Genomic DNA, 16160 nt, shown 5'->3' on the forward strand with positions numbered 1-16160 from the left:
AACAAAACAGACAGAGTTTCATACCCTACAACTGATGGAATAAGAATGTAGGAGAGTCAGTACTGCTGTCCTAATATAGGGCAAGTTCCTATGCCTGTGTCATAGGTAATTTACCAGATAGGGCCATGTGCAAAGGTAACCCACAACTGGAAGACTGAATATTTGATTTATGGCTCAGCCCAAGATTGAAAATAGCTTATAATAGAGAATAACAAAGAATAAGCCAGGGAACAATGAGAAGAAAGGGAGATGATATATTGGTGAGTGGGGGGAAAAAAAGCAAGTTACAGAGCAATGTGTATAATATTCCATATATGAATAAAACAGTTTAAAAATACTCACAGAATATATATCAAAGAATATAGGCTAAAAATGTTAGCCATAGCTATGTCTGGGTAGTAGAATTATGAATCATTTTCTCCTTGGAGATTTTCTGTGCTAACTTTTCTATAATTGTGTATTATTTTGAAAACAGGAGAAAATTAATAAATGTTATTTTAAAAAGAGATCCATATTTTTAAAAAAGGAAAGGTGTCAGTTTCATATTCAGGAAACTCAATCACATTCACTAACTGTATGTAAGGGTAGGGACCTAAACTAGATCAAGCAGCAGAGCTAAAACAGAAGTGTATACTCTGAAGGTATATTTACCTGCTCCACACTGCCCTATGTTGTCCCTAAGCTTTCTAGTAACACAAGTACTTTTCAATGTTGAAGTACTCTTGTTATACACCATGATAACTTGCACCTTTTGCCTAAGGTTTCCACTGTTCAAACTTCTGAGATGAAGCTTGTTAATAATAGTCATTGTCCCGGGTCATGTTACTGGTGTGACAGAAATCCAAAAAAAGGGACATGGAAGTGCCTGATCAATTGTCTCTTTGTTCTGTCCCGAGTGACATTGGTATCAGGCTATTTCATTACTGCCCATAAGAGGTTGCTCTAGGTTGTTCAATGGGTTACTTGTATACCAACCTTGAAAAGGAAAAAAAGACTAAACAATTCATTTGTAATGGAGGTGACTGAAGTCATTCATGAAAATTAGCAAAGATCAACAAAAAACTGTGCAAGGAAATTGGTTCGAGTCTCATCAAGATATATAATAAGATCTTTATGGGCTATATCTGAACGTCTCTGATTTCTATGAGCAAATGAAAACATAGGTTCACTTAAACACGCTCACAACTGACGGGTGGCTATTGAGGGTGGGGGGCATACGTAAGCCTCAGGCAGCAGCGGCACCACAGGTGATACCGTCTCAGCCATGAACTATGCCCCTCCTCTCATGGGGAATCTCACATCCTGGGTCATGGGCACTACTGTGGAATATCGCCTGCCAGAACCCCCAACCTGCGGGACGCAAGTCTGCTGTTGAGCCTGGCTAGGTGATGGTGGCAATGACCGAGACACAGAAGAGCAGAGAGAAGGATATCACTGAGTTAGCCATCCTCTGAGAGCAAATGAGACCCTTGGAGGAGCTACAATGATTCCCAGGAGTCCCATAAGGTCCCGTCAGTGAAATATTACTCCTTTTTCTTTGTCACTTCTTTCATGGTCCTGTGTTTAAAGTTTGTATCTTTAAGCACTCTAATCCTCAAGCCATAAGTAGAATTTTAATTTTTTTGTTTGGTTACTTATTTACATAAATATCTATGATTGTTTTAACATTGTATAAATATTATTTATTACTTAAAAATCTAGTATTCGACCAAAGAACTTTAACAATCCTTGACACACCTTCCTGGAAAGAGCACTGGATGAATGTTACATCTGTGAAATTGTTCTCTGAGGGTAATTCTGCAGGTGTCCTCTTCAGGGAATGTGACATATGGCTTGGGAGCAATTCCAAAAATAAATGGCATTATTAACATAACGATAAGTTGCTTTGTGGTAATTAAATAGTAGTAACACTAGCAAACATATCAAATATATACTTCTAAAATATTAATATTTCTTTCTTCCACTTTTATTACTGTTTCTGGCATACAACAAGTAAGCCAATCAGATTTGCAGAGGGTGTTCTAGTAGGGAAATTGAGTTCCTGTGGCTTTTGAAATGTAGACATGTGCTTTACCTGAAATGAACTGTAATACAAACAGTAGTTAGCAGAAATATTAAAGTAAAATATAGTGCATTAATCTAGGAGAAAAGTAGAGTTCTGATTAGAAGCTAAATCTGAATATCAGCAGGGAGTGATAAAACCATGAGGAATACTAGAGAGACGAAAAGAAAAACCGCTTGGGTAGGCAGATTTATGAGCTGCCATTTGCTGCCAAGAATTCCATCTCAATAGCAGTCATTAAAAAAGCTCCCTTTTTTATCCTAAGATGGTCAGCTGGAGTCCTCAAGACTCCATCTGCTCCTCCTCTGAATCTCCAGCAATTTATAGATCTTCATTTATTAAATCAAATTGTGAAAACCCCCACTGTCCGTCTATTTAATATTGTAGAGGGAAACATCAATTTTAAAAGTGAATACTGGAGTTCAAAGCCAACAACTTAAAATGATTTTATGGTGCAAGATAAAAAGGAAGTTGGTTTATACAGGGAAGAACCAATAGAGAGATATACTGATAATATGTCTTGGACAACAAATCGTCCTTAGTTGCCAACTATTTTGACCTCTGACCATGGCCAGGCAAACAGCTAAGCCCAAAGCAAGCAGGAATGGAAAGCAATGTTCAGACTTAGGGCTGATTCAGCAGGGAGGGAGGCTGGGGTGCGGGAGGACAGGTGGTCTATAAACAGCAGTCGGTCTTGGAAAGTCTATTTATAAGACAGGGAGATTAGTGAAACAATCTGCCTGCTTTGAAAGCGAGTAGCAGATGTACATGATGGGCCCCCTTTCCTGCATGCCACAGCTTCATGACAAATGCTGCTGACTCCAGTGACATTGACGCTCCTTCACCAGATGCTAAGACAGTTGGAAAACAAGGGGCAAGGCACAAGGCTGAGAAAAGTGGCTTTTCTACTGCTGGTAAAAAGCTCTGATATAGACAATGCACAGACTACTAAAAGCAAAGTGGTGGATAACTCTCTGGAAAAGATTTCAGAATTCTTCAATTCCCTGAAACAAACATCAATTCCTCTAAGTCAGGTTTGTCACCACGAAATATTACAATATGTTTTCACTTAGGTGTTAAGATTTCTATGTGAATTTCATCCGAGTTTGAAGATGACATCTTACCAGAAAAGGCAAACTATTAACATTTACTGAAGTGTGATCATTGACAGGATGTTGTAAGACCCGGGCAGCTTCTTACCTGGTGGTAGCTATCTTTTCTCCCTTTTTCCAGTCCCAAAACACAATACTGTGAAAATCGTCTAAACCAACCGACACCAGACATTTTCCATCAGCTGTATGAAAACAACACAAATGTCAAATGACTCATTTCTTCAATGAAAAACCAAAACATTTTATATACTGTAAAGAGGAACAAGAAATTGACCTTAGAAGAATACACTAAAGGACTTCACTAAATGAAATGCCTAAGTACTAATAGTGGAGCTTCTCAACGTATAATAAGTGGATGCTGAACTGAATTGCTGATCCAACACTCCAATCTCAGACACAGGGCTAGGGGGAGCTTCTCACCTAAGTCCCTAAAACCTTGTCTATTTTGTGTCAGATAAAGCTCATGACATTTACTGGAAGAGTCATTTAACTTTGTGACTCAGTCTATTCTGAGCTCTAAAAAACTGGTTCTATTTAACCCTCCAAGATAAGAGCATTATAGAAACTAAATTTGACTTGGAAAATTCCTTCAAAAAGTAACTTTATAATTTAAAAAGTCTTAACTTCTTACTTTCCCTGTTTCAAATGTAATATGCTTGCTGTAGGACATTGAGAAAATACAAAAGACATTTAAGAATTTTCCAAATTTCTAGGCCTACATTTGATGCATATCTTATCAGTTTCCCTATATAAATGTGCTTTGAAAAAACAAAACCAGGATCATAGTGAACATACTATTTTTTCCACTTGTTATATGATGAACATTTTTCTCTTTGTATTAAATATTATTTATAATACTGTCAATGATTTGGACAGTCTGTTCGCCAAATAAAATATATGTATAAGAGATAATTGAATTTAAAATCAAAATAGTTAATTTGCTTTTTCATTTCAAGACCAAAGAAAAGGTATAGTCAATAAGTCTTTCCTTTGCTGCCTCCTCACAGAGCTAGATTTACAGAAGAAGCGTCTCGGGTCAGCAGCTCCTCCCCAGCTTGGAGTAGGCTGGAGACAGTGGCCAAGTTACCAAGCCTCGGTTTAGCAGGGTGTCTTCTCTGACAACAGGGAACCATTATCAACAGGGTAAAGAAATGAGTACGTGATAAACTGCTTCTTACATAGCCCACTCAGGATTTCGACTGGTATTTTCAAAGATAGCCCTGGGGTAGATGCCAAATTAGGGTAGCCAGGAAATATAAAGGAGCCCTAGTCAAACTGGGATTTCATATAAGCAATGGATAATTTCTTAGTACGAGTATGTCCCTTGCAATATTATATTGCATGAATATTATATTGCATGAGACATATTTATATGAAGAAATTACGCATTGCTTGTCTAAAATTCAAATTTAATTGGGTCTTCTGTATCCATATTTGCTATAACTAGTGACCCTCTGAAAATGCTGGTTAACTCATGTCCAACCCCTCAGTGACCTTACTTGATCCAGAGACCATCCCCCAACCAATTAGGAACAGTAGTCTGCTCCTTTTCTGGAGGAAAAAGGAACGTAAGAAAAAGGAAGAGCCTGGCTTAACAAACCAAATCCCCCCCAATCCTCTACTGCTTCTAAGTATGAGGCAAGGATTTGGAAGTTACATGAACTCTTTCAAGCTCCTAGACTATAGTATTAGGTGAAGACATTAACACTTTGCTAAAGGCCTAAATCACCACGAAGTGACTATTATAAACACATGTGTCTTCTCAATCATAATGAATATGTCCTTATGCTTAAATGTTACCAGGATTTAAATTGTGCCTGGTCTCTTTTCATGCATTTGGAAGAAGGGACTGGTGACGACTTCTTGTTCAGAACTACCAACATGACTTTTCCTAGTATCTCTTGGTGTGGCCTGGCTATGTTTCTATTTTAGCATGTCTCTGTATTTGGTGATTTTATTTTGATTGGCGAGTTCTCATTCCCTTTTTTAGATTGTAAGCTCTTAAGACGTATAGTACTTGTATCACATTTCCAACATGATCCTCATACTGAGATGTTTTTCAATGAATTTTGATGATACTGGTGACATTAGAAGGATGAGGGAGATAAAAATGGAATGTGTCCATGGATGGTATGGAAGGAATGTTCTGTTACATAAAATTTTAAATCAAACACACTGCACAGATATTCAGTGTCTCCCCCTTTTCTGCATTTGTAAATCCTATATTTTGTTTTCTTTTGTAACCTGGGTAGCTATATTAGATGTCTTCCTTAATGCAAACATTCACACATTTCAAGTGATAGTCCTTTTTTGTTTTTCACATCTTTTGAAGAAGGCCTTAAAGTTTTTTTTTTTTTTTGCTTTTTGTTTCTTTTTATTAGAACTATGAGGCCCCATCAGCTTGTCTTCACAGTTATACCACTTTTCTATCCCAATTTGTGACCTAGCAGCAATGAAGCCCCAGAAAAGGAAATGGCAACCCACTCCAGTATTCTTGCCTGGAGAATCCCAGGGACGGGGGAGCCTGGTGGGCTGCCATGTAAGGGGTCGCACAGAGTTGGACATGACTGAAGCGACTTAGCAGCAGCAGCAGCAATGAAGCCCCAAAACAAATCCAGAGGTGCCTTTTCTTTTAGGATGGTGACTTTTTCTTGAATTCTGCAAGTGTGGGGGATTTCTACAGATCACACAGTTTTGAAACATAACTGTGCTGTGCTTAGTCGCTCAGTCGTATCCGACTCTTTGCGACCCCATTGACAGTAGCCCGCAGGCTCCTCTGTCCATGGGGATTCTCCAGGCAAGAATACTGGAGTGGGTTATGATGCCCTCCTCCAGGGAATCTTCCCAGTCCAGGGATAGAACCCAGGTCTCCCACATTGCAGGTGATTCTTTACTGTCTGAGCCACCAGGGAAGCGGATTTCTTCCCAGTTTTTATTTCCCCTCACAGTGGCTTAACTTTAGCTTTGAAAAGTCCATTGTTCCTTGACCATTTAGTTGGCGTTTCTGACTTTCAAACATATTTTTATGAGTTTAGGAAATGTCCTTTCAATTCTTTCTAGTCACAGTATGTATTAATTATGGATATTTTGTGACATAGTCCAGAAATAATTCTAAGGCACTTAGTGTCAACAGTAAAGGGCAAATTAGAAAGAGAAATATTTTATTCAGGCAATTACAAGTTGGTCCTATATTCAGGACTCATAAAAAATGCATAGGTTTTTGGAACTGAAGCACAATGAAATCAAGCAATTTCAGATGTGCCCTTGTGGAAATCACTATTATGCAATGAAGGTTTTTAAAAATATGAGGATGATATTTAGGGTAGAAAATATGTATGTGGCTGAACTTTTCTATTTCTAATTGATTTTCCCTTCATGTGGAAGCACTTTCCTGACTGCAAGCACCAAAACAAAGACCTCCATTTTCCCTAGATAGCAATAATAAATCCACAAGGTTAAAGAGTTGCTCAATTAAGTGACACAATATAAATTCATTCCTTCTTGTTGACATAATTTACAGGTATGGGTTGTGTTGTTGGAAATGTTTTTGATTAAAAATGTCTACTTTTTGTTTGCTTTGGAAGAAGGGCAAGAATAGATTAATCCAGATTCCTAGGTATAACTGCTTATCTGTTGTCTAGTTGTCATAGAATGTGCCTACTTTGTATTTCCATGAGAATTTCTTTCTATCATCAGTAGATGATAGAAACATCCACAACAACCCCCCAAATGAGCCAACTTATAAGAGATAGGTGGGTGTGGGGGTACACTGAGGCACACAGATAGGACCCTGGCTAGATAATATCCAATGTGGGTACCCTGTTTACATGGTTAAACTGGGAAATGTAAAACATCTCTCTCATCATATTGACTTAAACTCCTCAGTTTCCTGTAAGTATCCAAAAGGAAAGGTATAGTTGCTCCTGCTGCAGTTCACAAAAGTGTTTGGTTCAAGGCTGTTCTAGCACTGGGGTCTCTTTTCACCAGAGGTGAGGGGTTGTCCCATGTGGCAGCCTCTATGCACTACCATGCTCATGACACATTTACACTGGAGAAAGGGGCTGGGGGTGGCTGGAGCTCTGATCATTGGTTAGAGCGAGGGAGTGAGGAAGTAAGGGATCACGCTGAGTGACTCTCGTGCTAAAAGTTCATGCCAGCCCTGGTGGAGGGCAGGGGTAGGAAAGGGCAGGAGGATGAGCCGGGAGAGTGATGGCACAGCTCCTGCCTCCCAGTGGCCCCAGGCCTGGTGACTTTTTTACAGAACCGAGAGCCAGGAGCCCTGGGTCCCTGCTCTGGATCTCAGCCATACCATCAGACTCTCCGGATCTTCATTCTTGGCCTGTAAAGCTGTGCAGGTATCTGTTTAAGACTAAAGCTGTATCATTATAACACAAGGTATGACTATGAATATAAATTAAACTGAAGAGGCTCAGCTCACACCTTCAGAAGGGCCATAGAAACCACCAAGATCAACCAACCACAGTTCATCTTCATGGAACCATACACGGTGATGGATCAAACACAATAGATACTTCCCCACTTCCTCAATAGTCCTTATTTGTAGTGCTTTCTCAAACTATCACCTAGCTTTTTGGGCACCATTTATAAAATTAACATGGTATTTAAATTCTGAGACAAAACAATGTGACTTTTCACAATCAAAAATAACACATTTGCTGCATAAATGGGCTCTTCCCTAGTGACTGTTATCTGGTGAATAGAGAGTGTATTGTTAAAACAGAAATATCTTTTTATGCAGAAAATATTTATCTGAGCATTTCTTAATTTGCCTAAAATAGAATTAGAAGCAGTGACAGAATCCACTTCTCAGCCTCTTCTTAAGAGTATCTGGTTTCACTATCCCGGGCAACGATCTGAGGGGCCTGGGTAACTACTTGTATAGTAGTTTAGAGCATATGAGAAAGTGCATATGACATCCACACAAACCTGTATTGTGTGATTGGTCAGAGAATAAAGATAATTTTCATCCAAAGATGGTTTACATGTAAGTTCTAGTAGCAGTAGTGAAAGGCAAGACAGAGCTCATTAAGCAAAACTTCATTCATTCACATTTTTGGAATAGCCCCTGTGTACACAACACTATAACATGCTCAGTGCGGAACAGAGAGATGGGCTAGATGAGTAGTTTACATTCTGAGAGGGCCATAGGAGATGCTAACACAAATAACTACAGTACCCCCATGGACTCTAACAGGTACTCTAAGAGCAATAACAACAAATGGGTTAAGCAATGCAGAGGGACAGGGCATTTCTCCCTGGAAGGCTGGAGTATAAACCTTTCAGCTTGGTCTTAAAGGATGGTTAAACTTAAACATAAGACACATGAGAATAGCACAAGCAAAGGAACACAGGCAAAAAGAAGGGCAGGAGTACATTTAGGCTCTCCAGATAGGTAGATGGAATGGAGCATGATTGGGTTGGTGGGTGAAAACACTGCAAGGGAAGACCAAGGCCAGATCCTAGAAGGCCATGAATGTTCAGTAAGGGCTCAGCCTAGAGTCAGTCAGCCAAGTAGAGTCCATGGAGCAGACATGTAACTGCACTTCCTCAGGATTCCAGAAGGGGGCAGGATGGTCTGGAGGAAGTGAGGATGGGATGAGAGATCAGCATAGCCACCATGGCACAGATGGGAGGAAGTTCAGCTTGAGGGAGGAAAGTAGAGAGGGAGGCATATAAGACAGAGATTGGAGTTGTAAAATGGAATTTAACAACCAATATTATACATATTGCACATATTTGAGTGGAATTTAGAAAAAAAGAAATTACAGGAACGGTTTTCTGTAGAAAGTTAGAAATTTTTCCTACAGATCTAATATCTACAATTGGGATTATTAAAAATTTCTAGGTAAAAACACCTTTTGTGTTTTAACCCTCATTTTTCAACTCCAGCATAAAGAAATGGCCTTACTCTGAAGAAAATTATATTCATCAGTTAGTATATTAACATCACTGTGTTCAAATTTTAAATTAAAGAGATAGAAACATCAGTTCTATTTTTTCAATATGAAATCTGACTTTCAAAACACCAGTGTTGTAAAGTGGCCTTTTGCAGAGAATTTGCAGCCCTCCCTCTAGTCCTTTATATTTTAAATCACAAGTGCTGTCTTTCCATTTATTTAAAGAGATGAAATTGATGCTCTGAGTCACTGCCAGACATTTGCAATGACGGCTTTCAATGGCAACAGCTGCTCTGGATTTCAAATCTCTCAAGCAAATGCAGAACGCAGTGTGAGCTCTGGGTAATGACTTAGGAGAGAGGAAATGAAGAGGAGGAAAGGAGGTGCAGTCTAAAGGCCATGTTTTTAGTGAGGTACTCACATATCCGATTTTCAATCTAAGACTGGGCAGCTGACACACAAAGGGCTCACCTCCTTACAAGCAGGACTAAACCAAATAAAAGGGTTAAAAAAACCCAAAAAACCCAAAGTAAATGTGGGACCATCTGTCAGTGACTCTGGCGGCAAACTGGTGCTTACCTGAGAAATCAAGGGCACACACTCCTCTCTGATGCTGTCCTTTCAACAGTGACAAACATTTTAGAGTCTGCGTGTCCCAGACATGAATAGCTGCATCTCTTCCAACCTTAAATAAAAGGATGAGTGTTATTAACAACTTATAAATCATAAAAAAAGTGATTTTGTTCCTTAGAGTCAAGTGCCGCTCAGAAATCAAACCCCACATACGTGGAGAGTAGGAAGACCCTGGGACATATCCTGGTCCGACTCCACTGCTTTCCAGAAGAGGAAGCTGAGGAACCAAGAGTCTAAATGTCTTGATGGATCCCAGTAGAGCCTGACCTGGTGTATGGCTCCCAGTTAATGGATATTTAAGATTCTAGTCTTCTGGGCTTTGTTCTGTCAGTTAGTTCCATCCTTCCCTTCCCACCTTCTCAACTCTATACACGATTCCACTCCTTGATCAAAAAATTCAACTGTTCGTTTTCATGACACTGTCTATCCTAAGAGTGCTTTTACTTGCCTCAATTATTTACCCACCTCAAGGAGGCCTGGCCCTACTTCTACCCCTGGGAAGTGAAAGTTTCAAGGCTTAACTTTATTATTAGGTGGCTTCCTCTCAAGGGGACACAAGCTTCTATCACACCAATTCCCAACCACAGATAAAACTATACCACTAAATTGGTTTTCCTCACTTATAATGGTGGTGGTGGTTTAGTCGCTAAGTTGTGTCCGATTCTTGCGACCCCATGGACTATAGCCCTCCAGGTTCCTCTGTCCATGGGATTCTCCAGGCAAGAATACTGGAGTGGGTTGCCATTTCCTTCTCCAGGGGATCTTTCCAACCCAGGAATCGAACCTGAGTCTCCTGCATTACAGGCAGATTCTTTACCCACTGAGCTACAAGGGAAGCCGCCACACTTATAATACACAGAGGGGGAAAAAGTCCTTGTTGGGTATGATGACTCTAAAAGGAAAAATGGGACATGAAGCCATGCATGTAACTCAGCAGAGTCCACCGAACTCTCACACTGGCCTGTGGAGGCCCAATTACCCCAGGAGAGTGTACTGGCCTACTGGTCTGCTTCCCACCAATTACAGTGTAAAGTGTGGTGGATCCTCAGGGGTTTAGGTCAAGAACCAGTCTCTGGTTTTTCTTTCAAAGGAAGGATGTTAAACACCCATGAATCAAGCATCATCTGTTTCTAAGAAAGACAAAAAAGGGGGAGGGAGCAGGAAAGAGTAAAAAGGCAAAGCAGTGATCAATTACTTATAAAATTTAATGTCAGCTAAGACAGAATAGATGATCTAATTTACAGTTGGAAGAGAAGCAAATCATGTTTAAATTAATGGCTCTTTCCTTCTGGAGGATTGTAATCCTTTGACAAATAATATAAGAGCTATGAACTCTTTCCCCACCAAATGCACATTTCTGGGGGCTGACTCTCTACATACCTCAGTTTCATCCAAGGCTATGAAAATCAGGCTATAAACCCTTTTCGAAGACTTCTACCTCCTATCAAGTCTCAGAAATAGTTTGTTGTCTCATGTTAATCTTTGACCCTCATGAAAGTGAAAGGGAAAGTGAACGTCAGTCAGTTGTCTCTGACTCTTTGCAACCCCATGGACTATACAGTCCATGGAATTCTCCAGGTCAGAATACTGGAGTGGGTAGCCATCCTTCTCCAGGAGATCTTCCCAACCCAGAAATCAAACCCAGGTCTCTTCATACCAGTAGTTTTTCTTGGAATTTGCCACTCTGATGTTGAGGATCAGGTGAAGTATTTCCTACAGTTAAAAGCTCATGATAAAACCAAATAAAAATGCAATTTAAACATTGGTAGAAAAGAGCACAATACTGAAAATACTGTCAACAATACTATTGCTTTACCAGCAAGATGTGAATTTAACAGATTCTTTGTTTGCTGAATTGAACACAGAGCTCTGTTTTGAGCAGCTTTTCAATTATAGACTCAATCCAAAGTTTAGGCATTCCAAGATGGTTCAGATAAAATTTAGTTTTTTGAAGGCTAAAATATACAATAATGAATGGGCCCAAATTAATACAACTTTAAGTTCTATAACAATAACTATACACTAGATGTTACACTGGTATTAAAATATGGTTTATTCAGTAAACAGTTTTGAGTACCTAGGATATACTGAGTTCTTTTTTTTTTTTTTTTATACTGAGTTCTGAGTAAGGAGGTAAATATAGTAAGACTTCATGGAACTTACATTATTTTAGTTTCACCTAATCCTGTTCACAGATTTCATCATGTCAGAATAAGAATTCCTCAAAGCCTTCCCAAAAGTTCTGGTACGTATTGGTTGGTTTTCCCACCACCATGAAATGATCCTGTACTCACTGCACCTTCAACTTCCTGTGCTAAGTCGCTTCAGCCATGTCGGACTCTTTGCAACGCTATGGGCAATAGCCTGCCAGGCTCCTCTGTCCATGGGGTTCTCTAGGTAAGAAGACTGGTGTGGGTTGCCATGTCCTTCTCCAGGGGACCTTCCCAACCCAGGGATCGAACCCCAATATGTATTGATTGATTTTTCCCAGCATTATGAAATGATCCAGCATTCACTACACCTTCAAATTCCTACCTCAGGTTTATTTCCACCAAGTGTTTCTTATATGTAAATTGAGTTCAAAATTAAATCCTCTCTCTTCAGCTAAATCTGCATCTTACAGGGGAGATATATACCTGCCCAGTGGCCACGTAGTCCTTCACTGGATGAATGGTCAGGCTCAGAATGTCATCGTCGTGTCCCAGGTACAGTCTCTGCGAGTGTTGCTGCCTATTGTACACGACAGCAACTGCAGCAATGTGATAGACCACTTCTCCAGCTTGTGTGTAGAACAGATTGTTTCTACAATCGTAGCCTCTGTAACTGAAGCACAGGTCCAAGAAACGCACAGAAGTTGAATAAGCAGTGAATGTACAGAGCAGAAGTTGTGAGACGATAAAGTTGACATGCTAACATGGACATGGACAAGTAGAACCTGGGTGTCTCCACAGTTGCCTGTGACCGTGATCTTCAATGAGGGAATGAGGATCTCTGAAGGCAAGTGATGACTTTCAAAGGGGCAAATGGACACTGGTAATTTTAATAGAATTTACTTCCAGATCCTCAGCTACTATACGTGCTTTCTCTTAAAACTGACCAGTCTGAGAACACACCTCTGATGAGGGGTAGGTTTTCCTTTCCCACTTCCCGTTTCCTGACTGCCTTCCTCCCAGTTTAGGATGTCAATCCTCTCATTCATCTGGAATCTTACTATGGTGTGCCACCTTCGAATGGCAAACCTTCCAGGGACACCAAAACAATTTTTTGCTTTTAACAAAATTGAAGAGTGATTTAACTGAATTGTCAGCTGATGGATCATTAAGTTACATTTTTGTGTGATACATCAAAATCACAATCTATATTTTTGGCCTGTGACTCAAGAGGAATTTAAAGAATTGATTACCATCGCTGTGATAAAACTACCTCTATTCTCATCTACTTACGTAAGTAGATGTAAGTTTTCTTAGTCCTTACATTAAAAAGTGCAAAATTGGAATAGATAAAATGCTAAACTGTATTACCATCTAGCAGTAAGAAAGATATATGCAGGATGGCTGCTATCCAAAAGTCTACAAGCAATAAATGCTGGAGAGGGTGTGGAGAAAAGGGAACCCTCTTACACTGTTGGTGGGAATGCAAACTAGTAAAGCCACTATGGAGAACAGTGTGGAGATTCCTTAAAAAACTGGAAATAGAACTGCCATATGACCCAGCAATCCCACTCCTGGGGATACACACCAAGGAAACCAGATCTGAAAGAGACATGTGCACCCAAGTGTTCATCACAGCACTGCTTATAATTGCCAGGACATGGAAGCAACCTAGATGCCCATCAGCAGACGAATGGATAAGAAAGCTGTGGTACATATACACAATGGAATATTACCCAGCCATTAAAAAGAATACATTTGAATCAGTTCTAATGAGATGGATAAAACTGGAGCTCATTATACAGAGTGAAGTAAGCCAGAAAGATAAACACCAATACAGTATACTAACACATAAATATGGAATTTAGAAAGATGGTAACAATAACCCTATATGCAAGACAGAAAAAGAGACACAGATGTTTAGAACAGACTTTTGGACTCTGTGGGAGAAGGCGAGGGTGGGATGATCTGAGAGAACGGTGTTGAAACATATATATTATCAAGTGTGAAACAGATCGCCAGTCCAGGTTGGATGCATGAGACAAGTGCTCGGGGCTGGTGCACTGGGATGACCCAGAGGGATGGGATGGGGAGGGAGGTGGGAGGGGGGCTCAGGATGGGGAACACATGTAAATCCATGGCTGATTCATATCAATGTATGGCAAAGACCACTACAATATTGTAAAGTAATTAGCCTCCAACTAATAAAAATAAAAAGTGCAAAATTGGAATAGATAAAATGCTAAACTCTATTACCATCTAGCAATAAGAAATATATATGCAGGTATATCTGAACTCATTGAAAAAATTCTATCTTAATAGTCTTTCCAATAAAATTTTTTATGTTTAATAACTATTTATCAGAATTTATACTATCTTTATGTTGATTTAGCCAGCTATTTATTATTAATATTAATAGTTATAATAATAATTAAATCCAGAAAAAAATGTGTTAGTGCTAAGAGCAGCACTGTCCAATAGAAATATTATGTAAATCATATAGGTAATTTAAAAAGTTATAATTGTCACATTAGAAAGTGAAAAGTAACAGATGAAATTTATCCTAAGAATATTTAACCCAATGTCTAAAATATTATCATGTCCACCTGTAATCAATACAAAACATTTTAATGATGTGTATGGTTTTTTTACATTAAGTCTTCAAAATCTGGTGTGCATTTTCTATATACAGCACATTTTAATTCAGAGCAGTCACATTTCAAGTGTTCATTGCCTACAAGTAGATACTGTATTGGAGAGCACAGAGTTAGAAAGTTACGATCACAGGGAATTAAATTTAATTTGAACTGATAATTATGTTTTTTCCTTGTTGAAGTTAAGACAGGGTGATCAATAAAAGACTTACCAGCATAAAAATAATATGTTAGGGTAAAATTCTGTGGGAGAAGTAGAACAGAAATATGGGTTCATGTATTTTTTAAACTGATGATGATGGAAATCAAATGTCTATGGCATTTAGGTTCCATTGGAGCTATTTAAATAAATAATCTGAGTATTTATAAAACAGTAGCTATTATGCTCTTTACAAGCATTTAAGCTTAGGTTGAAAAATCTTCGATGTCAACTTAAAATGTGGAAGGTTGCACATGATTTTCAAAATTCAAAATTATTTAGGACATATATGACCAGAAGTGTTTCAAAGAAAGGTTGTCCTGGGAAAGCCAGCTGAATAGAGCAGGAGTTATGGAATGAGGAAGCAGAGATGGAGAGAATGAAATGAAATACCAAGGAGTGACAGTAACACATGCATCACGAAAAGACATGAAGCATGAAAAATCTAGACACGCTCACTGAGGTGGACTCAGAACACTGAGAAAACTGGACAGAGTCACGGTTAAAATATTAAGCACAAGTAAGTGCAAGGTGGAGAGGAAAGCCAGCCTGAAGTGGGGCAGCGCTGAAAAGGGCGACAAGGTGATAAGGCTGGTGCCATGTCACCTACCCATGTATGAACTGGAGTTTCAGGCTGTCCTCAGGAGCCTTTTCTCGTTTGAGGAAGGGCACTGCATGGTTTTTCTCTTTACTTTGTTGCTTTAGCTGAGGTAGATCTTCTTTGTAAACCTTCATGGGTAGCAGAAACACTTAGTGAGACACTCTTCAGGTTTCAAATATATAAATATCTTGGCATTCTCAGGAAATCTTTAATTGCAGGAAATCAAGTTTTTTAAAACATTAGAAATTAAAAGTTGTCACAGGAGAAAAAGAAGGGCATTATATAACGGTAAAGGGGTCAACTTATTGAGAAGGTTTAACAATGGTAAATATTTATGCCCCTGACAGCATCTAAATCTGCAAAGCCTATATTAACAACTAAAAGAAGAAATAAATATCAGTACAATAATAGTTGGGAACTGTAAAGTCCCACTCTCAACAACAGACTGATCATCCAGAGAATCAATAATGAAACAGATTTAAACAATACCACAGGCCAAAAGAATAGATGCTTTCAAACTGTGGTGCTGGAGAAGACTCTTGAGAGTCCTTTGGACAACAAGGAGATCAGACCAGTCAATCTTAAAGGAAATCAACCTTGAATATTCATTGGAAGGGCTGATGCTGAAGCACCAAAACTTTGGCCACCTGATGTGAATAGCCAACTCACTGGAAAAGACCCTGATGCTGAGAAAGACTGAAGGCAGAAGGAGAAGAGGATGACAGAAGATGAGATGGTTGGATGGCATCACTGATGCAATGCACATGAACTTAGGCAAACTCTGGGAGATGGTGGGGGACAGGGAGGCCTGGTGTGCTGCAGTCTGCGGGG

The 16160-nt window shown here is 39.3% G+C and overlaps 1 protein-coding gene across 2 annotated transcripts in view; it reads right to left on the reverse strand.

The window, feature by feature from the left end:
- Positions 1 to 16160, reverse strand: part of EML6 (EMAP like 6) — a 276659-nt gene that overhangs the window by 79266 nt on the left and 181233 nt on the right. For both annotated transcript variants that reach the window (XM_043918006.1, XM_043918005.1), the window contains exons 14-17: positions 15339 to 15457; positions 12362 to 12548; positions 9672 to 9777; positions 3263 to 3356 (exon numbers count right to left, since the gene is read on the reverse strand). In XM_043918006.1, coding sequence (XP_043773941.1) covers positions 3263 to 3356; positions 9672 to 9777; positions 12362 to 12548; positions 15339 to 15457 — 506 coding nt within the window. The remainder of the gene's footprint in view (positions 1 to 3262; positions 3357 to 9671; positions 9778 to 12361; positions 12549 to 15338; positions 15458 to 16160) is intronic.

Source organism: Cervus elaphus, chromosome 11 (genome assembly GCF_910594005.1).
Source record: "Cervus elaphus chromosome 11, mCerEla1.1, whole genome shotgun sequence".
NCBI classification, from domain to species: Eukaryota; Metazoa; Chordata; class Mammalia; order Artiodactyla; family Cervidae; genus Cervus; species Cervus elaphus.